Source organism: Chamaea fasciata, unplaced genomic scaffold (genome assembly GCF_029207755.1).
Source record: "Chamaea fasciata isolate MVZ Bird 193981 ecotype frontalis unplaced genomic scaffold, bChaFas1.0.hap1 SCAF_1, whole genome shotgun sequence".
In the NCBI taxonomy this organism is placed as follows: Eukaryota; Metazoa; Chordata; class Aves; order Passeriformes; family Sylviidae; genus Chamaea; species Chamaea fasciata.
This window is the reverse complement of record NW_027094086.1, coordinates 110313243-110337599: the sequence shown is the minus strand read 5'-3', so window position 1 is coordinate 110337599 and position 24357 is coordinate 110313243. Positions and strand designations below refer to the sequence as shown.

The following is a 24357-nucleotide window of genomic DNA, read 5'->3' as shown; positions in this document are numbered from 1 at the left end:
ATATTTACCTAAGTTTTTAATATTTAATGATAGAATATGACATTGAAAGCAAGACCTACTTGTTTTAGCAAAGCAACTAAATGTTTTTCTCGTTGGGTGGATCAGTTTTGTGTTGAAATTGTGGCATTATAACTGTGAGTGTGTCATGAGTACCTTTGAAGGGTTCTTATCTTGCTTACATACAAGTTAACAGAAGCGCTGTCTTAGAGGACAGTCACTGCTACTTGTAGTGGGATACTTCATGGAGTAACTGTGGAGATACTCAAGTAACATGGCAACTACATCGGACAGGTCAGAAATTATGTACTAGTTAATCTCAAACTATTAACCTGCCTGTTGTCATCTTAATTTCCTGAATGCAAATATCTAAAGCCTTCACTTTAAGGCAACTCTTCTAACTTCTTCACTTCTCAAAATATATTGACAAATCTGTATTACATCAGAACTCAAAGTTATCTTCAAAAGCTTCAAAAGAAGCAAGGATGCTCTTTAGCTTCAAGAGGCATGCTGTTATGGGTTGTGAGATCCATTTGAAATGTTAGCATTGAGTTCTGTTAAGTGCTGCTTACGAACTGACAAAGACTGAGTTTGGTTTCTTCTGCTGCTTAAGAAAAACAAAACCAAGGTGACAGGTCGTTAATCATGAGATGTCAATGCAAGTGCTTTTTTCAGACCATGTTGTCAACCCTTCTTTAGAAATGGGATGTAAAGCCTGCAATTAGCACGTCTTCATTAGATTCTGACCTTGGAAGTTGAAAGGTATTTTGTTCTTGCTAGTAGTGTACATCATACTTTCAATTAAAATTAATCATCTCAGTGGAAATTATTTTTACTTAAAAACTTCCCCAGCTGAAGAGCTCAGCATTGCAACTATAGTTTCAAATAATACTTCGATGAACATAATTGAGTTGATAAAGCATTTTTCCCCCCAGAATTCAACTACTTAATAGGGTTGGTAGTCTCACAATTGGTAGCTAAGACCCACCTTTAAAAGTAGTTACCTGATGTGTTTTAAGATTTTGTACAGAGTCAATTTTTTTCCCTGCTAACATTTAGAAGAACACGATAACGTGGTGGTGCAAAACCAACCAGGGCTGCCAGCCTAGCCTGCCTATATTGTAACTCTAATAGGAGCTACCAAAGGCATTAAGATGCCTCTGGGGAGATTCCCATTATTAGGGGGGGAAAAAAAAATCACTTTTAGGGTGATCAGGCATTCGAATGGGCTGCCAAGGGAGGTGGTGGAGTCACCATCTCTGGAAGTGTTCAAGAGGCGTCTGGATTTGGCACTGGGTGTTATGGTTTGGTGTTTTAGGGGTTTCAGTGGTCGTGCTGGGTGCACTGTTGGACTGGATCATCTTAAAGGTCTTTCCCAGCCTTGTCGATTCTGATTCGACTCCATGTGCGTGACCCCGGTTTTCACGGGAGGGCAGCAGAGCAGCGCTCCGAGGCGGGCGGCAGTGACGGGGTTGTTTTCCCACGCCAGGAGGGCCGGGTTTGGCTCCCGGCGCTGGCGCCGGGCCCGGCGGGGCCGAGGGCACGGGCCGGCCCCCTCCGCACAGCGCGGCTCTCCTCGCTCCCAGCGCCGGCCGCTCAACGCCGCTCCCGGATCCGCCTTCTCGCGGCGCCGCGCGGCTGCTGCCCGGGCAGGGGGCGAGGTGGGCACCGGGCGGGCGCCTCCATAGCTCCCTGCAGGGGCCGGGCGTTCACACGCGTTTCTTTTCAACCGCGGCGCGGCTCGGCTCCCGCAGCCCGCGGAGCTGCCCGGCGCTGCGGGTGAAGCCGCTCCGCCGTGCGCGGGCTACCGGGCGGCGGCACCGCGCGGCGGCCGGCGGGGAGCGGGCGCTGCCGGCGGGGGCGCGGGCGGCGGGCGTGTGTGGGCTCCGCCCGCCCTTCCGCCGCGGCGCCCCGCCCCGTCCGCCGCCTCTGCCCGCGGAAGTGAGCGGAGCGGGGATGCGGCCGCGCCGCCCCGGCGCTCCGAGGTGAGAGGCGCGGCCGGGCGGCGGGACCGGGGCGGCGGCCGTGCCGGAGCCGCCGCTTGCGCCTCTGTGCGCTGCCACAGCCCCCTCCCCCGCGCTGCCCCGCGGCCTGCGCTGCGGTGCGGGCGGGGCCGAGGGGGCTGCGGGCTGGCGTCGCTTCGGGCAAGCAACGCTTCCCTTTGCCGCTCCTCTGTCTCCCGCCTGGCGCCGAGGATGCGGGGTGCGGGCAGAGCTGGGAAGGGGGGGGTTACTTGGGGTGAGGGTTTATTTTTAGGAGCGAACGCCCCTCCCCGGGTGGGACGAGGCTGTTAGAGGCGCTGGTGGCGAGGGGGAAGCGGTGGCGCTGCTCCTCCGTGTTGCTGGAGCTGCTGGGCGGCTAATCCTAATCCTCATCCTCGGTGGTCTCTGACAGCTCTGCGGGCTCCCTGTGTGTGCGTGTGCTGCTCTGCGCTGGGCAGCCTATACTTTTTAATTTTTTAAAAATATTTTTTCCTCTTTTAGCGTTGGTTTCTCTTGCAGATGTTGCTGCAGGTGGGGGCAAAGGGAGCTCTGTGATTGCCTGGGATCTTGGGGCATTTCTCTCTTCGCCTTTCCGCTCCCGCTCCAGCGCTGCTGTTGCTAAAGACTTTTGTAACTATCGACTCAAGTACAATTTCGATGGAAAATGAAGGTAAAGGACTCATCAGAGTCACTGACTTCATTGGAGCTAAGAGGATTTTTGCATGCAATTTGGTGACAACTCCTACTGGTGCGTGTGTATGTTTTACCGTTCCAGGGGTTCGCAGGGTTGTTCTCGTGTGTTAATCTTGTGGTAGGGATTTTGATCTGCATTTCGGAGTTTAACGTTAGTAGGATCATCGTTTTTCTTTATTTGTGCTGCTGCTTGTTGAACTAATTGTCAGACAGATTTTATTCTCTCTTGCCAGATATTCAAAGCATCTATTGTGCGTTTTAGTGCTTCGTGTGTTTGGAATAAAACATTTTATTTAGACAGAAGCTTCTTAGCATTAGTTGCTGGTATTTGCTTAGATTATATGATTGTCTTAAGATTTATATTTTACAGGGAAATTGGGAAGTATCAGTTGCATTTTACTTTGAAATATTTTGTGTATTTATATGTTCTTGAAAATGACTCAAATTTGCTCTTTTGGACCGTATTTAATTAAAAAGTGACACTGAAGTTTTGAATGCTGAAAGAAGTTGCTCTATTATGCTTTCCCCTTCTTGTCTAGTTTGGAAATTACTTAACCTGGGGAATTATTTCATTTTTTTTTTCCTGTTGGCCTTCAGTTTATGCTCTGGGAACCCTGGAAGTCCCTTTGCATTGTGACAGTGAACTTCACTGATTTTTTTTTTTCTTTATATTTGTTCCTCTTTCTGTTTTACTCTAAATGTTGAAAAATCTCTGAAATTTATTATTTTTATTAGTATATATTTAAGAAAAGAACCATTGATAACCCCCCCTTATGCCATCACTATTCTTTGAGAATTGGTGGTGGTTTAGGTGGCTACTGGATTTCCTTTGCTACATAGGTTGTTACATGATATATTAGGTGCTCCTTTTCCTCCCAGCCCTGTGTGAAAAGAGGAATTTTTTTTTAAATTGTTTGACTTGAATGGAGAACTGAATTGAAATTGATTGGTAGGACCTAAGTTGTTTTTTATGGTTGGATATTTTTCTGTTTTGAAATATGGTTGTCGTGGATGACTGAAAGTTGTGGTAGTTGTGAAGTCCAACCCAGGTTAAAGACTATGTAGGTTGCTGTCATCTGTCATTTCAGAACTTTCTTCTGACTCTAAAATCATGGTAGAATATTTGAAATTCTAATGATCATGCCTCCAGCTGGATATTTGTAAAGAAGAGTGTGGACCTTGTAGGTAGCAGGGATTTTGAAGTGCACAGAGCACCTCTAGAAGATTGATCTTTGTTTCTAGAGGCGGGATAGCTGACAGAAGTGGGGTCAGTGCCTTTGCATTGCAGTCACTGTTGCAAGTAAAAGGGTTTTGAATGGGCAACGCCCAGGAGCAGGGGAAGGCAAGCAGAGATAATACCACGGAATAGAATTACACTTAAGGGAAAAAAAGTATCTCTGTGCCAAAACCCAAATGGCAGAAAGACTTTTAATGTCTTACAGTTCTGCTACCAAATAAATAGTATATCATAGATGTAGTTTACAGTCGAGTTGTGTGTGATAGTGTGGCTCTGTTCTATTCTTCCAAATGCACAAAGATGGCATTTCTTATGAAATAAGTAAACTTTGCATAAAAAATAGTAATATTTGTATGATAGAAATGATACTAAAAAAACTTTAGCTAGGAAAAAATAGTTTAAAATATGATCAGATGCATATTTCAAAGGCAGAAATAAAGGCTGTGGCTAATTGAGGGTTTTCAAAATGGGGTAAGCTTATGGAGGTAGGAGAAAATGATGTATGATAAAAAGACTGAAGTGGTTCTCTGAACACAGGAATTACTTCTCCACTTTTTCTGCTCTCATATCCCTCCAGCTCAAAATTAATCGAGTCTCCAGATGGGCATGGATATTTACAACTGTGTACTGTCTGTTTGGGTGTTCTTGGTATTTCTGAGCTCTTCTTTTTCTATCAGTGTGACATTTTGAGGCAGCTAGACACCAGCAGCGTTCATGTTGGAACTTTTCAGCACTCCTGACATTCCTTAATGTTTTTTTTTCCTGGTGACAGCTGAATAATCTTTGTAATCTTGTAGAACAAAGATTGCATTTAGAATATTTTTAGGCCTTTTTTTTCCCTCAAGTATGTGTTTGAAAAATCTCTTAGGTTTGGATATAGCAAGATATGACAGATTGTGGGGGTTTTTTCTGTCCTGTATTTGAATGAATATTCAATATGGGGAAGTGATGAGATGGTTAGGAAAACTGATGTTTTTCTGTGGTAGTTCTGTACTCATAAGCAGTATTATGTGTTTGTGTCCAGGCTAGTTAATGTTTTGTCCCGAGACTTTGTGGTTCCTGTTTCTTGTGTTGGGTTTATTGAACTTCTTTAAAAACTGACGTTTCTGATGGTAATGAGGAAGTGAGAATTTCCCATCATAGAATGACTTCTGCGTGGTCATGCAACTATGATTTAGAGGAATGATGTTTGTATTTCCATTTGGAAAGGTGGAATTTTGTGACTTCTTTCTTTAAGGGCTTTTTCTTAAACTGTAGGCAGTTAAGGAAATCTTGCATAGACAAAACATAATTTTGTAATTTTTGCGTCTCTCCGCTGGTACCTGTGGGCCATCTAAAGTAATTTTCTGTAGTGTAGTCTTAAATTCTATTTCTTCCTCTTATCAACATATTTTATATTGTGATTTAGACTGTTTGCTTGAATGAGAATTGTCTTGTAGAAGTCTGCCTTTTAGTAGAAAAATAAAGTACACAGTTTAGGTTTCATAGATTTTGAGCTTCTTTGAGGTCAGACCCTGACGACAAATACAAATTTGTTAGATAGAAGTACTGTTTTGTTATCAAGGCCTTAGGTAGTATTTGTTTTCATATCATTAAGAGCTGAATGGGAGAGATCAAATTAACATTTTCCTGCAAAAAAAGTTTTCCCAAAACCATGTGGAAGATTGGTACAAAAACTCAGACCAGACTTGCTGCATGTAATAAAACATCATATGGTAATTCAGAAATCCTCCTTAATCCTCATTGTTTTGAGTCCTAGTTAATTTTAGCTTATCTTCAAAGATGATGGTCAACTTCAGCCTATAGTCTGTAGTAATTTCAGGATAATTTTGATGATTGGATGAATAGGGAGATGCAAGTGAAGACAGTTTTGTTTCTTAGAAAAAGATACTTTAGTTCTTCATAAAATCCTGACAAATTAATAATTCTGTTTGTCTCATGCTTGAAGTGCAGTTGAATTTCCTAGTGAGTTTCACGGGTGGTGGTTTTTGTTTTTGATGTTTTTTTTTTTTATGATGAAAATGGACATAGTTGCTAAACTATCAGATTGAAAATCAGTAAATAGATTTTGGGGTTTGGGGGCAGTAAGTTTTAGCACCCTGGATGGGTTCATCATGGATTAGGCAGCCGTAAGTACTAACAAAGGGGTGGAGCGTGTGTACATGCAACAGACAACAGAGGGGGGAGGGATGCCTGCGGCAGCAGTGGCTTGGAAACAAATTAAATGGGTCCAGAGTGTCATCATCAGTTGTTCGTTAAGTAATATCCAAAATAATCAGATTGAAATTTGCGATAGAAAATGTTGGAGTTTCTGAAATGGACTTTGTGTTATCACAACAGTTCAAGTTCCTTTTGGAATGTAGATGATTTCTTAACACATTAGTAGGTGTAACAAGAAATTTGATATTCATTGATTACAGTTTTTTACTATTTACAGCTTGTAGAAAGCTAAAACCTAATGCTTTACGCTTATGTTGGCAGAAGTTACATCTTTTGAACTTGGAGGTTAAGGTGAGAGAAGAGGATTTTCTTCACTCAAGACCAGTCCTATTCCTATGTGTAAACAGTACTTCAATAACTTAAATAACTGCTAAGTTAATATAGCTCAGTCTTGCATTAGAGACATATATTTTCCTTTTTAAATGAAGAGTCAGAGTAATCTTTTAATCTGTCTGGTTGATGGAGCATTAGATAGTTTTAGCCTTTTCTTTCCCCTTTTTTCCCTATGCAGGTAACTTGGAAATGTTAATGTATAATAACCTAGAAGTGATTTAACATGTTGTCACTTTGATTTCAGATGTTACAGAGTACATGTTTAGTTATTTTGCTCCCTCTTTAACTTCTTTACTTGGAGAGTCTATGGCATAATCTCCTGGTGAGGCAAGAGAAGCATTGGTGTAAGGAAAATGCAGACGAAATTCAACCAAAGAGAAACAGACATTTTTGCCTGTGTTTTTGTAATGAAGAGTGACAAATACACAGTGATTTTGAACATCTTGAGTTGCTTTTCTGTAGGATTGAGTAAAAGGGTCTCCTTGTTGTTGAGAAAAGATCCTGCTTCTGAGCTGTGTTCCTGTGCTGGTGTTGTGTTGACTCTCATGGTTGTTGAGCTTGCCTGGCTTGCAGGCTTGGCAGAAGGTTAGCCCAACCCTTTCTTCCCCTTGCCCTTGTTGGGCAGCCTTCTGTTGAGTTGGAAAATTGAATGTGTTCATGAGGTGTTCAGGTCATGTTGAAAAACGTGATGGACAGAGGAGTGAGACCTGTTAGCTTGACTCAGTTCCTTACGTAACCATGGCTTTCATTCAGTATCAATTCACCCGCAGACCATGGTGGAATTTTGCAAGTGTGGCACAAGTTAATAAAAGATTTTTAGTTGTGAGAGCTGCTTTTGATATGTTGAAAGAGTTCAGATGATAGCTAATTGACATTGGGCGATAAAATAGACATTTGCAGTGTGGTTTGTAGTAGCTAGAAGGAATGATTAAGTTACAAGGTATAAATCTGGGACAAGCATCTGTTTCTAGTTATTTGTTTTGTAAACATTCTTCTCCAAACAACTAGAAAGGATGAAATGGATAATGGGTTAACAGATGCCATCTACAGAATCTTTTACAAAGGCTTTTAAAAAATTTGCAAATCATAGATTTTCTGCATACATAATTCACCAAAAAAACCAGCATTGTGAATACAGTGTTGCTGCTTTCTTGATACTAATCGTAAGAAAATTTATTCCCATAAGTAGAGTAATTACTGCAGTGAGTTATGTTTGCATTTAAATTGACACTGACACTAGCTTGGTCCTGAGAACTGTTGTAAACAGTAAGTTCAGGGTTTTTTTTAACTTAGAAATTTATTTTGTTGCATTATGAAGAGACTGCATAGTTGTCAAAGATATAATCAACTATGGGGTCTTGAAGCTTCATAATTTTAAACGAATACTGAGAGAATATTTTTATTGGTGTTTTTGCTCAGTACCATTATATGGCTACTAAATTCTGCATGTCATGGATACATTAGTAGCATATCACAGGGTGATAAAAGTTCTTCATTTTAGTGTTTGCCATTCAAGTGCCATCCTTGATTCGGAGAAGCTCAGCACTTCCGAGTGTTATGAGATAAGCAAGCTGTTGGAGAGCAGCCATATGAGCTTATTTCTAAGCTTAAATGTTCCCTTCTAGAAAGTTAGTGACTCTGTGGCAAGACAAATGACTGATACTTAGACCCAAAGGTTTTTGGCCTTTAACTTCTAAAGGGCTTCCTGTGAATCAGGATTTTAACTCCTGAAGCAGGAACTATTTAGAGTCAAACAAGATAGTGCTCTCTTCCTTGGTAGATGAGTTTCTGAACTGATAAGGTTTGCTTTCATCAAGGCGCTAGCATTGATTTGATCATTTTGGTGTGTGCTTAGGATTGTTTATTGTTTTGTTCTTCCGATTAATAAGTAATGACAAATGTAAGAAATGTCCAAGCAGACTTTTACAGTGTTCAAGGACTTTTTTTGAACAGGAAGATTGAAAACTTAGTATTTTGGCCAACCAACTATAGATATGTCTGATGAGTTTGTCTATGCCCTGTTGGTAAAGCTGATGCCATCTCCAGGCTTTCAGCAATGAGGCTTTAAACTCATTATAGTACATCCTCCAGAGTGTGCATAAATGCTTGGAATGGTAAATCTTTTGTCGAGAAGAAATGGAAAATGTGTTTGACATTCTTAAGTTTCCCCTGTATTTTACATTAAATAAGCTAAAGGAAAATAAAGTGGTGTTGGAGATTTAGTTGGATTATTTTGCCATTACTCTGACAGTCCACAGCACTGCAGTCAAGTTAAGGTATGATTAATTTTTGTGAGATGTTTTCTCCAGCTAGGGAGCAGGCAGTTGTCACTCACAAGGTTTGCAAGATAATCACATGGTATATACTATGATTACAGCAAACTGCCCATCTTTACTCTTTACTTCTAGCCTCAGTTGAACTAGATGTCCTACTTTCTGGTTTTTTTTTAAATTAAAGAAGACATGGGGAAACATCCTGAAAGAGTAAAATGTATTCCAGTTGTGGAGCCATGTTTCTCAGAGAGTGTTCTTGGAAAGTATTTTTAGGACTGGAAAATTATTCTTGAGCTTTATGGACTATTGTAGAGTTAATAAATTGGATGTTAAATGGAGCATCTTAGTCTTTATTACACTGCCTGAAGTAGATGGGGTTGGGGATAGGTCGCTTAAATATTTTACGACTTTTAAGGTAGGACAAACCTTGAGATTTAAAATGGTCACTGCCAGCATTCAATTTCTGTTTCTTATTTGATCAGAAATGCCGAAGTGTTGTGTATCAAAGAGTATGGTTCTGTATTATGGTTGTTTTGTGGCCATGGTGGAACTCCTAAGCACTGCTGAAGTGGTACTGGAATATAAGGCGGGGTTGTTTTCAGGCTTACAGAGCTTAGCAGGTTGTTCTCATAATTTGGGTGTTTATATTTCTTTGGTTAATGGGTGGTATCTTGCCCTTTTTCTATTAAGTATTATGAAATGACACACAATAGCAAGGGGCTGAAACTGTGACCTCCCAGGATAAAATCACTCTGCAAGGAGAACTCATTAATGCAAACTAGTGGTTTTCTTTCCTTCTGGCTTTTTTAGAGTCAGAACTTTTCTGTGTGAATTTCTTTTGATGTGGGGGCTCCTGGTAAATGTTTTTAACTGAAATACTGTTGAATAGGAACAATTTTTTTTTTTTTTGACTGTTAGAATACAGGGTTGCTGCAGCTGTTTTCCCCAGAAGTGAAAAATCATCACACTTTTTCAGAGGAGTACATTCAAAAAAAGGCAGTAGACAGTAACTTCAAAGCCTTTGAAAAGTATTTGTTTTTCTGGGCAAACAGTGCCTGGTAGAAAACAAGTGGCTTATTAGTTTGCAGACTTCACTCTTTCGCGGGGTTGGAAGGGACAGCTGTTTGCAGTGACAAGTAAAATACTTTTTGCTAATTGGTCGTGGGTGTTTGAATTGAGTAAGTGTTGGCCCTTCTTGTTCTAGAAGCCTTATTTCCCACAGAGGTATGTGTCAGATTTCAGTGCTCTCTGACCATGTTCTTTTAGATAACCAACATGAGGAGGGCGCAGCATTGAATGTCAGGGCAACAAAACTGGTGAAGGTCTGAAGCACAAATCCTGTGAGGAGCATCTGAGGGAGCTGGGGTTTAGCCTGGAGAAAAGGAGGCTCAGGGGAGACCTTAATTGCCCTCTAGAACTACCTGAAAGGAGGTTGTAGCCAGGTGTGGGTTGGTCTCTTCTCCCAGGCAACTCATGACAGGACAAGAGGACAGGGCCTCAAGTAGTGCCCAGCGGAGGTTGGACATTAGGAGGAATTTCTTCGCAGAAAGGGTGACTACACAGTGGAATGGGCTGCCCAGGGAGGTGGTGGAGTCACCATCCCTGGAGGTGTTTAAGGAAAGACTGGATGTGCACTCAGTGCCATGGTCTAGTCACCATGGTGGTGTTTAGTTGTAGGTTGGGCCCTGATCTCAGAGGTCTTTTCCAGCCTAATTGATTCTGTGGTATCAAATATGTGTGCTTGAAGATACTTGATGTTATGTGGGTTTTTTGATTTAGCAGAAGGACACATTCATATTATGTTTTCAGTGTATTTTGTAAGTGTAGTTTATAATCGGCAAAATGTAGAAATCTCAATGCACAGTTTAATCACGATACCAGTGTGATTCGCGTTTCCTGTCTCTATATCTGCACCATTGTTATGCTGGGCATCCCTCATCACCAGAAAGGATCCTGTGGGTTGAGACCCCATAAGGTGCTCCTGAAATTTTGTCAGTGTTTCAGTGCATGTGGTCACTGAGCAGCGTGAGCCTGACCACCTTGGGTGGGAGGCAAACTCAGACATTAACATTCTTCTGATGGAATGGGGAGAAACATTCACTCACCACCAGTGGATCCTCTCAGCTGACTGAGGTGTTTATCCAAAGCAGAGGCCACCCTGCTGTTCCACTGTGTAGAGGTCAAGTCAGCCTCTTTCCAACAGCTGTGGTTTGTCACACCCTGTGTTATTTCCTAGGCTTCATGGGTGCTTCACCCTTGTTCATCTCCTAAAGCCTGGTACAGGACTTTATTGGTCAGTATTTATCATATCTAAATTTACAGGAGTTTTAGGCTCGTCCGAGAAGTTGCTAGTCAGTCATAGTTGGTCTTCTTGATTTAATCACATGTAAAGTACAAACAACTGTATCACTGCAGTCTGTAAAGATAGAGCCTTTCTCAATATAACTTCCAATTTTATGCACATAATTAAAATATAGATAAATTAGTTCAAAAGCCAAGAGCAAGACAGTAAAAATCAGAGTTTATTTAAGGTAAGTTTGTAGCTTGACTACATTTTTAGTTTGTGAACTTGATTGCACCAGGTTTTATTTATTTTATTAAGTCTGTTTGCCGCACTCAGCTGCTTCCGCCTGCTTCTTCTGCTAGCATAACTGGTTAATTTCTCTGGAGATTTAACTCCTGTTAAAATTGGTGAAATCTCACAGATAAAATTGTGTCATAGTCACAACCATGTTGAGTGTTGCTGGTTTCAAAATAGTCTGAGGGCTCTTTGTGTGCTTCTGCCTGCCTTTACTTCCACTCTTGGAAACCTGCTGTTCCTTCAGGGGTTTGCCTCTGGCTGTGCAGTTGGTCTAGGATTTACTGTAACTATTAAGTGTGCCTAATACCTTTTTTTTTCCTGGTGTGTGTGCTTGGCTTTTTGTGTCTTGTCATCACTTGGCCATGCTTCTGTGGCTGGGATTTGTATTGAGGTTCCAGAAGCACTTTGCCTTCTAGACAGAAGGGGGAGGGGAAAATGGCCTGAATATCTACTGAGATAAGTATTTTTAAGGTCATTGTTAGCTAGTGACTCTGTGGAATCACAGTTGTGATGCTGAGCAATGATCTATTGAAATAAGAGAGCTTGATGATGCTAAAGATAGGTAAGATAGTTACGCTTTAAAGAAGACACTTAAAAAAATATGCATCTCCAAAACCTCTAGCCACAATGCCCTAATCAGCAGGAGAGGATTTTGCAGTGATTTGTCATATCTGATGGAACTGACAGAAAAAAAGGATTACTTATATTCTGGTAGTCTTTTCCTTAAAGATGCCTTTTGCAGCCAAGAGTCTGCCTAGTGGGAACTGTGTCCAAAGTCTGTGTGCATCCACAGGGAGAGTCAGACCTCTGTGCCCATTGACATGTAGTTGAGCTCTAGTTCTGTGTACTTTCAGGATTCCAGGCAGTGCAGAAGAGGTAAGCACTTGGTATTTAGGTATCTTTCTGTATGCATGGGTGTCTGTGTTGCCCCTGTGCACCTGTTATCCTGGCTCTGAATTGTACAGACTTGGAGAATGCAAAAACATGCATTTTAGAATCTGAGCTTTTTAAACCTCTCAGTGTATATCACACATAGTTTGATCATATAGAAAGTTCAGGAAATGGGAAGCTTGTACGTTTCAGTCTGACGTTCAGTGAAATACCTTTTATTATGTTGAACACAACTGTTTTTATCAGCGTGGGGAAGGTAGATATAAAATGAAACCTAATTCTTACAGTGGGTGAGGAAATCCTTATTCTTTTGGGATCCCAGTAAAGAAAGGCATGAATACTTGAAAGGCAGATCACTACTAATAACTGAGAAAAGGCAATAGCAAGGTATAAAATCATACGTCCTTTCTGATGCTGGGAATCCTGAGATGATACAGCTTTGGAAGGATCTCTGGTCAGGGCATGGCACTGTAGATCTCGTTTGCTTATTGTTCATTTGTGCTGTTATGGAGTTTTGCTTACAGTACAGTCATCTGTCACTGGTAGTCAGGTCTGGAATGAGAGCTTTGAAGTGTCCCGTGGACAACGTGCTCTAATGTCCTTACCTCATTAATAAAACTGCAGTTCCTGAGCAAGGTGCATATAATATTTCTAGTGGGAAAGACACCGTACTGTACACATACTTAAAATGAAATGCCCATTGATTAGTTACACATTGATTCTGTGGACATTCATTAATTGTGCTATTGATTAGGCGCAGCACGACTCAGTGACAATCACATGGTACCCGCGATAATCACGGGCCTGAATGTGGGTCACTGACTGCTCGCACAGTAATAATCTTACCGGCGGATCATTGCAAACAGGTTGAAAGGTCTTTGTAATACTTGAATTGGCTTGAAAGGGAGTCAGTTTTACAGGGATTGATGGGACAGATTCAGGCAGATTTAGTGAGCTATTCAGGTGGACCTGAGGATTCAGAAGGAATCTCAAAGAATCAGAATTTCTTTCAGTACCTCAACTTAAATTTCATTGTTTTGTGAACATTCAGAAGTTTTTTCACTTTTGCTGTTCTCTATAGATGTGTTCCTCTGCTATGTTTGTATTTCATACTTGTAGGTCAGTTGAGAAGCTTTATGTAACATTTGCAGGGCTTTATAGTAGCTAATTAGCCAAAGTGTTTTGGTCACCAGTTTGTCTAAAAATAGATTTTGCTATGAGAGTGTTCTAAATTTTTAGACTGCTCTTGGTGAATGTAGGTCTTTCCAGTTGCATTCTCTGAGAAGAGGAGCTAAAATTCCCCTTAAAAATAATTATAAAAGTTTACTGGTGTCAGTGAGCCCTACTGATGGATAATGGACTCATCTTGCTAAGCTGAGAAAAGCAATGGTAGGGGTAAGCTGTTGGTACTTCATATTATGGTAGAAGGAAGTTAGGTAGGCTCTTGTAGCCTGTGAGGGAGAAGAAGCAGTAACACATTGGTGTTAACTAGATTTTTCTTCAGAGAAAACAGAAGGGAACTCTAAATTTCTGGGTAGTTTAAGCCTTCCAGACAAATTTGTATTAATTTTGATAAACATCCTTTGGTCACAGTTCCATGGTCGTATGATTGATGCATATTTCTTGGCCTAGAAATGATGGTATATACCTTGGAAATGGTCCAAGAAAGGCCCTTCCTGAGGCAGTGATTTATTTTTGTTAGTTAGCACCCTGCTGCTTTGTTCCTTGGTGGAATTAGCTGCTAGTGGGGAATGGAAAGCTGTAGACTTAAAGCTTCAGTGATGATGTGTGTTCTGCCTATCTAATACCTGATGTTGGCCAGTGTAGTTTCTCAGCCCGCATTTTCTTTATCCATAAAAGAACTTGGCCTGCGATGAAATACTGAACTATTTTAAGGTATCAGCCAATGAATGATGGAAAATTAATTGCAGCATGGGATGGAAAGAAATTTTGCTCGATGTGGGTTGTCTCCTTTAGTTCAGAGCACTGTGGTTCTGGGAATAGCTTCTGTTGGATACCTTAAAAGGTGTTGCGGAGGCCCAGATCTCTGGTGGGCAGCAGTGCAAAGGACTGTGGAGAGCACTTGCCAGCAGTATTGAATAAGTAATTTTTCTGGGTTTGTGGAGGTAAAGATGCATAGTAAAAGCAAAATCATTTGCTTGAATACAGTTATTGTGGTCCAGCAGATAGCAAGCACAGCTGTTTTTTGGACCTAAATCTCTTGGTGTAACCCACTTTGTATTTTGTGAGGGGAACAGTGATTGATTTCTCCTTGGCTAAGCAATTGAAATTTAATTTGTGGCAGTGTTACATATTCGAAGCTGTTCTTTTTTGAACTACAAGTGTAGTTTAATCTACAAAGATTGTAGAGGGTTTTTAGAAATTAGATGAAGATTCATCCCGAAGTGTTGTACAATGTGTAATTCTGCTCTGGTGAAAGGAGCTGGTTATAAAAAAGGCTTTCTGAGCCTTTATCTTTCTGATTCTATATCAGATTTTCTCTAGATTTTTTTCACCACACATTGTACATCGTTCTTCATAAAAGTGGGAGGTAATATGAATGAAATACATGCAAAATAACTTCTTTCTGAGTCTGTCACAAAAAGGTTGTCAAAATAAGCTTTGTTGTTGCACTGTAGTTTTGTGGCAATGAAGATTTATTTGGGAAACAAACCTGGTCTCTGAGAGAACCTTAACATTTCTGTTTAAGGATACTTAAAATCCTAAAATAGTCTTTAAAAACCATGCTATTAGACTTCCTGAAGTCCTAATTGATAATATTAGGGAAATGACCAGTTATGTGTCCTTTTTTGGAGTTGTTGTTTGTGTTTAGCAGTGATGTCAGTTGCTGCAGGGGAAAAGATTTTTCTCAGCACTGAAATTTGTAATGGCTGTCAGTTCATTTCTGTCTGCCCTTGCTGGAAAAGCGTGGTTGCTCAGCATTTTTGTTGAGAATGTGGAGTCATCTTGGTCAAAGTCATATGTTGGTGGGCTTGTTCTGGAACAGCACTCAGGCTTAATGGTTTTGTGCCCTAAACTGGTGTTTGGTAGCTACAAAGAAAATGAGCTACAATAATAGAGTACATGGCCAGTAGCGTGCAATATAGAAAATGAAAATTGCCACGCCTTTTTTGGGGCATAAAATGCTGGAATCTTTTAATGTGTTGTCATCTTTAGGTACTTGTATTGTAAGTATAAGCACCCACAGAGGAGATATATACAATAGAGTAATTATTTCCTAAAGCATAAACCTGCCAGTTGAAATTCTGTGCAAAGTATAATGTGAAAGCCATTTCTGTGATCTGCATGTTTGCATGTTCGGTCTTCCAGTTAATGGTGGGGGGAGCTGTGTGTGTGCAGCATGAAGTATTAATTGTGGGTGCAGTGAGACAGTCAGCAGGAAGAAAAGAGTATCACTCCAGCTTCTCACGTAAACAAAAATCAGAAACTCTGAAGTTTCATTAAGTATCAAAGCAGTGCTGACCTATCCAATCAATGTTGCTATTGTGCTCTTCTGCAGTTCACAAAATTTTAGCTTCCTAAAATTACAGAAAACATTACTTTTTATAGCATTGATTTGAAGCTTTTGTGCTGTAGTCAAGTTTTATGGCTTCACTTGCATCTGTACTCTTGTTTAAGGTTTTCTTACTGGTGTTTCTGCTTTCTCTATGTACAAGAAAATGTAAATAGGCCTGCTTTGAGCACTTTCATTAATGACTAGAAAGTAGGAGCAGGGAGTGAAATTTATTTGGAGCGACTTTCTGACTAGATATTGATGATAATGAGCTAAAGGATTATTAAGTTACTTTGCTGTTAGGATCTTTGCCATCACTGAAGACATTGTTACAGAAATTAGTGTTTTCACTTGCATGTCCGGTTTTTTATTATTGCAGGTGGTAACTGCATGAAAATGGAGCTGAATTGTAGATTATTTAAGAGCGATGTTTATAAAGAACTGCCTTTGAATGGCATTAAAACTTAATTGCTCTGACATGTGTTGTTTAAAATAAGACATTAGCACTCTCCTTCCCTTCAGACTTCTGTTTTGTTTCTAGGTTGCACGTCTTCAAAAAATCCCTGATGGTGACAATGAGACAATGATTCCTGTACTGTCTTCAAAAAAAGCAAGTGAATTGCCAGTTGATGAAGTAGCAAGTATTCTGCAAGTAAGTAATTTTTTAATATCTAAAGAATGTACTGATGTTAGCAAGCAATAAGTTTGATATTTCTTAAGGACAGATCTTGTAATTGAAAGTTGATGCATTATCATGCAGTTTGATGTTAGCTATTACCTGCTTCTAAAAACAAGTTGATTTTTAAATTGTTACTAGAAATGCTCTAATCTCTTAATATTAAAAAAAAAATCAGGCATTTGCAGGGGGAGTGAGATTCAACTTGAAAATGTTTGGATTTGTCTGCTTTGAAAATTGCAATTCATTAATAAAAATCCTAGAGTCAATCTTGCTATAAAATTCTGTCCTGGGTTTTTTCTTTTTTTATTGCCTCCATTTCTCTAAGGAATCTTTAATGTTCTTTATTTATTTTGGTAGCCTTCGTCTTAAGTGGAGAAACGGGACTGAGAAAGCTACTCATTGGCAGATTTATGAACCATTCAATCTGGGTTAATTTTCATGATAGATGGTCTTTTTTCATTTTCTGTATGCTTGACTGCTTGAGGAGTACACCATGATAAATGTTGATCACTGACATCTCAAGATTTTGAAGCTATTGCTGTCATTTGGCTGAGTCACTGAACTCCTGACATAACCCTCAAAGTCTGAAGGATGCCCACAGTTTGGTTTGTTGTAGAGTTTTTTGTAGGGAAGATCAGCAGTCATTTACAGATGTGAAACAACCTCTGCTTCCGTGGTTCTTCTGTGAATCTTTGATTTAATCCCTTAAATACTGCCAAGCAGAGTTTTAAAATAGTAGTTAGATAGCTTTTATTGTCATACAAACATTAGTACCAAGCTTGTCTTTCTGATGTTGCCCAAATTTGTGTAATCTAAGGCCATGGATTTGGGTGTGAGAATTTACACTAGCTTCTTGGTGTAATTGCTGACTGTTTTATTCTTTGCATATTCTAATAGGCTAATCTTCAGAATGGCTTAAAAAACTGTGAAGTTTGTCATAGACGGGCATTCCATGGGTGGAATGAATTTGATATTAGTGAAGATGAACCACTGTGGAAAAAATACATATCCCAGGTGAAGATTTTTTGTCCTTTCTGCTTTTTGGTTTTAATACTTTTCAATAGTTTTGCTCTTTATTTTGTTTTGCTTAGCTTTTGTGTAGATTAACGTATTTTGATAAAAGTGGGAAAAATCGAGTAGAGTGGAAAACTACAGCTTGTATAATTTGTATCAGTTTTACCTATTGAAAAAGCTTTTTTTTAGGCATATACCTATGAACATCATAGTGTTTTGATTGTGATTTGTTCTTAAATATATGTTCATAGCTATCCAAAGGGTGCCATTCATAACTAGCCTGGGGGCTAGAAAAGTAGAATAAACCTCCCTGTAGTCAAACCTGGTCCAGAATTGTACTAAGGTCAGAGAACAGTGCATATGACCATTGGTGTAGATATTCAAATGGAATGTGAAATATGAATAACTTGATAGGAAATTTCAAAAAGCAAAGCTGCTTCCTTTGATCTGAGGGTGGAGGTGGGACTAGCCTTGATTCTGGTGTTGAGCAGAATTGGCAAGAGTCAAGTGTGAATTTTTGTCTTACAGTGTGATATATCCCAAATACATACATACATATCTGATGTGAAAGTGTCACTACTTTCTCCTGCCCACCCCTCCCAGCCCCCAGCTGTACAAGATATTTACCAGATGATTCTTCCAATGAATTTGTAATGTTAAATATTTTGGTCAGTGTTTTCTGCACCTTGGCTGTGCAGCAGTGCAGCCCTGAAGTTGAACTCTGTGGTTGACTCTGTGTTCCTTAGGCGAGATTAAAAAGACATTCAGTGCTCTGATGGTGGTAGTGGTGGGAACACATCCCATCCTGGCTGTACTCTGGCATTAATGCTTTGTTTTCAAATGTGTAGGGTAAATTCCTCAGATAAATCAGAACACTTCTAAGCCATATTGCCCAGGCCTATTCTAGATGGGATTTATTAAAATTCATACTTGCCTTGAGTGTGCAGATCAGATCTGCTTTTGGAATGTTCTTCAACTGAATCATCGTAATGTTTTTGGTTTTTTTTTTTGTAGTGTTTCTCAAAAAATCACCACGTTAGCAAGCAGCTGTCATAGAAGCAAGATCCTTTATTGTTTTAGCCTTAAAGATCTGTGGAAATCATATGGTCTAAAAGGAAAGCTTTTATCTTATAAAACAAGAGATCATGAATTGAAAGTTAAGAAATATATTGCTACCTTAATAGTGATCAGGTGCTGGGACAGGATCACTCTTTTACCTCAAAGACGTTTTCAGTGTGTTTCAGCTTCTTTTTGTATGTTTAAATACAGTATAAACAGTTATAGGAGATTATTCCTTTTGCAGTTAAAATGTGAATTAAGAAATGTAAGAAACATTTTCTTCCTGTTTCATATTGAATGTGGTCCATTCAAGGTCTTTGATATTTAAAAGAAAACGCCTCAAGTGAGCATCTGAACTGTAGAGTTCGCTTTTCTTTGCACTGGTAGGTTATAAAAATTTTAATAATAGAATAATATGTTTCAAAAATAGACCTGGTATGCTTTGAGGGGTAGGTAAAATGGCCTTTCTGTCAAGAGTGTGGCTGAATTACTCTTCTATTTCATTTCAGTTTAAAAATCCCCTTATTATGCTTCTCCTGGCATCTGCAGTCATCAGTGTTGTAATGCATCAGTTTGATGATGCTGTCAGTATTACTGTGGTAAGCAACTAAAATTCTGTCTTTGTTGGGAGTACTTGGGAATGTGTGTCCACGTGTGTGTTCAGCATCATGTGAATGCCAGTGTGGGCTGGGATCAGTTGATTGCAGTTACTGAGTTGGATTTGTGTGTTAATCATTAAATCCGTTTAGTTTGTGACTGGAATTTATTTTCTTTTCCTTGATTGATAGCAGCAATACATATTAAAATGCATCCATGAATAATTTTATGGCTGCTTCTTGCATCTTTTCTGTTGGTTAAAATGATTGTCTTTAGACATTTGTTCAGAGAAGCAATTTTTGGCGTATTCTGTTTATTTTAATGTAAAATTATGCTTTAATTTCAAATTGAAGCCAACATCAACCTTCTGTGAATTTACTTGAAAGATGTAATTTTTTAAAACATGAAGTAAAACCTGATCTGTCTAGAAATCACAGAAGAAAGCTAGAAGCTGAAGTAAGAAATTTTTGTAGAAGCTTGCAGTTAAATAGAGTGCTAAACTAGTGAGCCAAATATAGTACTCATATCTGTTTGTCACTGCAATTGGCACAGAGAAGAAAATTGTAATCCCTCTGACCTTTTGGGGTGATAGGTGGTGACTGAAAATCATGACTGAAAATCTATGGCTAGAGGCACGTTCTAGCTGGGGTTTTTTTTTCTGTTTTGTCCTACCTCTGCACTTTCTCTGTTGACTTTACTTTTGTACATAACTCAGGGTAACTGGAGTAACTTTGCTTCTAACCCCTCTAATTTTTTAAAAAGAATAGTTGCCTTTGAAAGATAAACTATGTGGCCTCTTAAAGATAAGACTTGCAGTTTTGAATTTGAGTGTATGGTTAGTTTGGAATAGTTTATTGTGTTCCGAAGCTGGATGTAGGTAATTTGTTGTATTATGAAATATATTTAATTATTGTGGCTGAAAGTTGAATTATTTCATGTTTTTTCCGCTTGGTTAGTGCCCTTAATTCTATTTCTTAACCCTCTTGTGCAAGGCAAGGGGAAAAAATCAAGACAGTTAGTGCAAGAGAGCAGTAATTTCTGCATTCTTTGTTGCAGCCTGGGAAGAAATCTTTTAATAGCCTTGTGGACATTGGTAGAAGTCTATTAAAATATGGAGAAAAAGTGCGGTTGTGTTAAAGTTATCAGCTGTGGGTTTTGTCTAAATTCTGACTAACTTGTACCATTTAGTGTTGTTATTATCAATAATTCCCACTTTATCACCAAGTGAATATTTGGTTGACTTCATTTTCAGATGATAGTGCAAGTTTTCTATGACTATGCATTTGTGCTCAGAGCCTTGGCAACAAAACCCATTTGCTACTAAAGATCAATGACATATATTACTTTTGGTGGCACTGCTGTCTTGAGCTGCTTCTGCCATCCTTTTAGCTCTGCTGGTACAAATGTAAAACTTCTTGATCTGGACTGGGAACTGATGAAGATTAAAAGAAAAATAAAATTATTTAATACTTTCCATTTGGCTTCTTAATGCAAGCCATTACACACAGACACAAGCTGAGGGACTCTGAGGCCAGGAGTGCAGAGCTTTTTCAGGTAGCATGGTCTGTGGTATATAATATCGCCTCCAAAAACCCATGCAGCTGTGGTGGAAATATTCTATGGAAAGATGAAATATATGTAGTTATTTCCTCATATTCAGTTAGTGAGGCTAATGTTACTAACACAAGGTGGATTTATGTAGATTTATTTAAGATTTCAAGAGAGTTTTTCACTTGCAAAATGGTAATAACTTTGTTATTTTTAGTAGTTGCTGTGTGTACTTGAAAGGCTTAATTAATGGTTGTTGTGCTAGGGTTCTGGAAGAAATCAGTGTAACAACTCAGCTTGAGTAACAAATCCAGTTAATGTAGCAAAACTCAATTTGAGAGTGCATTGGAGGTGGAGACTTGCTTTACAACAAACTGATCTTTGTTGTTTCCTGGAATAGATCTCTTTCATTTGCTCACTTTCACATCACATGCTTAGAACCCCTGTAATGTTGATGTTGAAGTGTTGCAACCAGAATTGTATATGATAGTGGGGACTATGAAGGCTGCTGTTGAGGCCTTAGTACTTATCTTGGGTTCTTCCTGATGAGCAGTATTTTTTAGCTTTTTTGTTTGGGATCTCTGACATCCTGTCAGTTTGGGTTGTGCCCAGTGTTCTGTTTCACTCTGTGGGTGCCTTGGGCAGAGTTTCTGAGGCTCATCCTCCTCTTGTTCTTGCTAGGATGTTTAATGGCTCCAGACAGGTTCTTCAGCTTGCTGCCTCTTATCTATAATCTTTCTGTTATCTTGGTATTTGTATGAAGCCACATCTGTGATGCCCTGTAGGAGTTAACACACCTTTGTTCTGGTCACAGAAGACACCAGTCAGTTTTTGTGTCATGGGTCTCTTTCCGTTGCTGTCTCTTATTCACTGTTTAGAAACAGGAAGCAGAGGCAGTTTTTCAAGTTTGCTATCTAGTTACTAGTCTTATTTTCAGTAAAATCAGGTTATTGCATTCTTGGACATTGCTGAAGCAGGTGCAAATAGATAATGGCATTGCTTTTATGACAGACCTGAGAGATACCGAGTGATTTTGAGCATGAGAAAATTAATTTGTTTCCAAATAATCTTGTTAATATGTAGTAACAACTATGACTGAGCAAAATCAAGTATAATTGTTTACTTTCATGGTCATTTGGAATGCTCTTGTCTCATCCACTTCTGTTCTCTTGCAGGCAATAGTCATTGTTGTTACAGTTGCCTTCGTTCAGGTAAGACAGCTGTTGTCCAAATAAGATCATTGCTTTCATGTAAACTCTTTTATTAAAAAGGCTGAAGTAGTTGTCTTGGTGCATTGTGCTGTGAGTGGTTGAGTAATGTGCTTTCATCCAAGTCCTTGCCTTTTCTAAAGTGCACGATTTGTCCTGCTTTAACCATGTTGACATTTATGCACCTGTATCAGTATTATACTCAGCAATAAGAGCACTTGTAAGGAAGCCCTTGTAATAAACAGTGTAGAAGTACTTAAACATGTAACTTCATAGAATTTGAAAATGTAGCTCTTGCTTTAGTTTTGTGCAGAAATGGAAAAGAATGGTCTTCGTTTCCCAAGTCATAAAAAGGTTGTTTTCATTCTGTAAATGCACAGCTTCAGTCAGGGTGTACCTAAACCAGAATTGCTTTGTGTGTTTGTGCTTTGTATCTTTAATTGCCTTTATTTTGTAACCTGTTAATCCAGTTAAAGATGAGCTGTGTTACCTTGGTTCTCCAGGGGCTAAAAGCATGAATACAGTATTTTTGGTACTAATTTGTTAAACTGTAGTATTCCATAATGTGTCTGATCCTTGTGTTTAGAAGCATTTTAGCAAGTATTACAAAGACCAGAAGATACTGAAGGAAAATGCAAAGCACCTCTGCTATTTTTTCAGAAGAAATGCATGTAGGCAAATCTGTAAATTTTTCAGTGCTTGGACCATATTTGCCTTTTAACCTAATATAGAACTGTTGAAAGTAATCTCTTACCTGTTTGGAATATTATTTTATACAACTTTATTAATGAAATAAATTTCAGTAGCTGTATTTTATGTTGCCTAAGTTTTCACTGTTTAAAACTGTGATCTGCTTTATTTTTAATAAAATGTCTCTGCAGGAGTACAGATCAGAAAAATCTCTTGAAGAGCTTAGTAAACTAGTGCCTCCAGAATGCCATTGGTATGTATTTTTATTCTTTGAGTCCTAAAGTAAATTATAAGAAGTTTAATCTGAAATGAGTCAATGGGAAAGATTTTATTGAACTTTGTTCCTTTGTGTCAAGTTTTCATGCTGACACAGAACACACTTTGCTTTTGCTCATTTTAAAGATTGTTTTATGAGCCTAAAAAACTACACTGTGGGATTGTCTCTGAGCCCTTCCAATGGCGTTTCTGATGTGTAGGCTCTCAGGAACAAGCAGCAAATTAGAAATACTTTGCTGAAATGTGTAGCATTGCAATGTGCAAACAATGGTGTGAATGCTTTTCTCAGCCCAAATGTCAAAGAAGTCACTCTTACTGCTCTTTGTGCCCGCAGTGTGCGAGAAGGTCGGGTGGAACACACACTTGCAAGAGATTTAGTGCCAGGTGATACAGTCTGCCTGTCAGTGGGAGACAGAGTCCCAGCTGATCTACGATTATTTGAGGTATATTCCTAACTTGGATTTAATATTTTACTTTTTGTGGGACAGAGGGGAAGATAGCCACTGAAGTGCAGTAAGTGGTCCTGTTTGGAGTTCACAACTATCTTGACAGAAAATTTGAAATAATTACTTTCCAAGTGTCACATACATTCTTAACCAATGTATGTGGGTTTTAACTGTAGGACAGGAGAAGAAAGAATTTTTCAATTTTATGTATAATGTATTCTTGAAAATGCTATTCCCCCCCCCCCCCCCCCCCATGTTGAATATGTTGTAAACACATTGTTTTCAGTCTGAATGCTAAAATATTTTGGCATCTGGTTGAAGGTGGTTTTCACTCTTTACTTGTATTACGTCTTAAGGTGTAGTTCCACTGTTCTCCAGTAGTGGAATATCAGAAAAATTTGTGAAATTGTGCTGGTGTAATCTTTCCTCTCTGATGATTTTTCACCAGTGTGTGTTTTTATATCTTCTAGTTTACTAAATACTTCATTTGTGATATTAGCACTGCTGGAAGTGCTTGAGTTGAAGCAATTGCACTATAGCAGTACTTGAACAGTCTCTAAAAATGAAGTGGAATGTGTGTGTATATATATATTTGTCTGGCATATTTTGGTGGTTTTAGGTGAATAATGTCATTTTTCTATCAGACTGGGCATCCTCAGTTTGCTCAGTACCTGGGCTATCTATCCTGCTAAAGTACTGTCTGGATATAAAAATCTGTAATGCAGGTTATCCACAGTTGATAATTAATTAATCAATCAGTGTTAATTTCATAGACAAATTCTAAATTAACTAGTTTCTTGACAAATTTGTTTGGAGTGTGTTGTTAGCCTCTGTGGTGTAGTTGGTACTTGAGTGGGTTCATTTTATATGACTGCAAACATTCTGCTTCGCTTGGCAATTGTGTAGTCCCTGCATTGTTACGAAACTGCTGTTGCAGCAGCACCTACTTTCTTGCTCATATCTGATACCATGTTATGATAGCAGCATGCTCAGGCCTCTTGCAAAGGAAAGCAGAAATGGAATTAGAAGTTACTCAGCTGTCTGCAGCCCTTCACTAGATGAGAATTTTTCCCGTCGTAAACTACTCTTGCACATCATTTGAAACTAAGAGCATGTCAT

General features: G+C 39.2%; 1 protein-coding gene across 3 annotated transcripts in view; it reads left to right on the top strand.

The window, feature by feature from the left end:
• The first annotated feature begins 1967 nt into the window (after nt 1-1967).
• The window catches only part of ATP2C1 (ATPase secretory pathway Ca2+ transporting 1), a 44831-nt gene continuing 22441 nt past the window's right edge, over nt 1968-24357 (top strand). The window contains exons 1-8 of one of the 3 annotated variants that reach the window (XM_066193519.1): nt 1968-1982; nt 2499-2649; nt 16263-16373; nt 17298-17414; nt 18983-19072; nt 21794-21829; nt 22708-22769; nt 23127-23235. In XM_066193519.1, the coding sequence (XP_066049616.1) occupies nt 2644-2649; nt 16263-16373; nt 17298-17414; nt 18983-19072; nt 21794-21829; nt 22708-22769; nt 23127-23235 (531 nt within the window). In that variant the 5' untranslated portion in view covers nt 1968-1982; nt 2499-2643. Of the gene's footprint in view, nt 1983-2488; nt 2728-16262; nt 16374-17297; nt 17415-18982; nt 19073-21793; nt 21830-22707; nt 22770-23126; nt 23236-24357 lie in introns of those variants that run through there. The other 2 variants (XM_066193511.1, XM_066193528.1) reach the window with 2 other exon arrangements.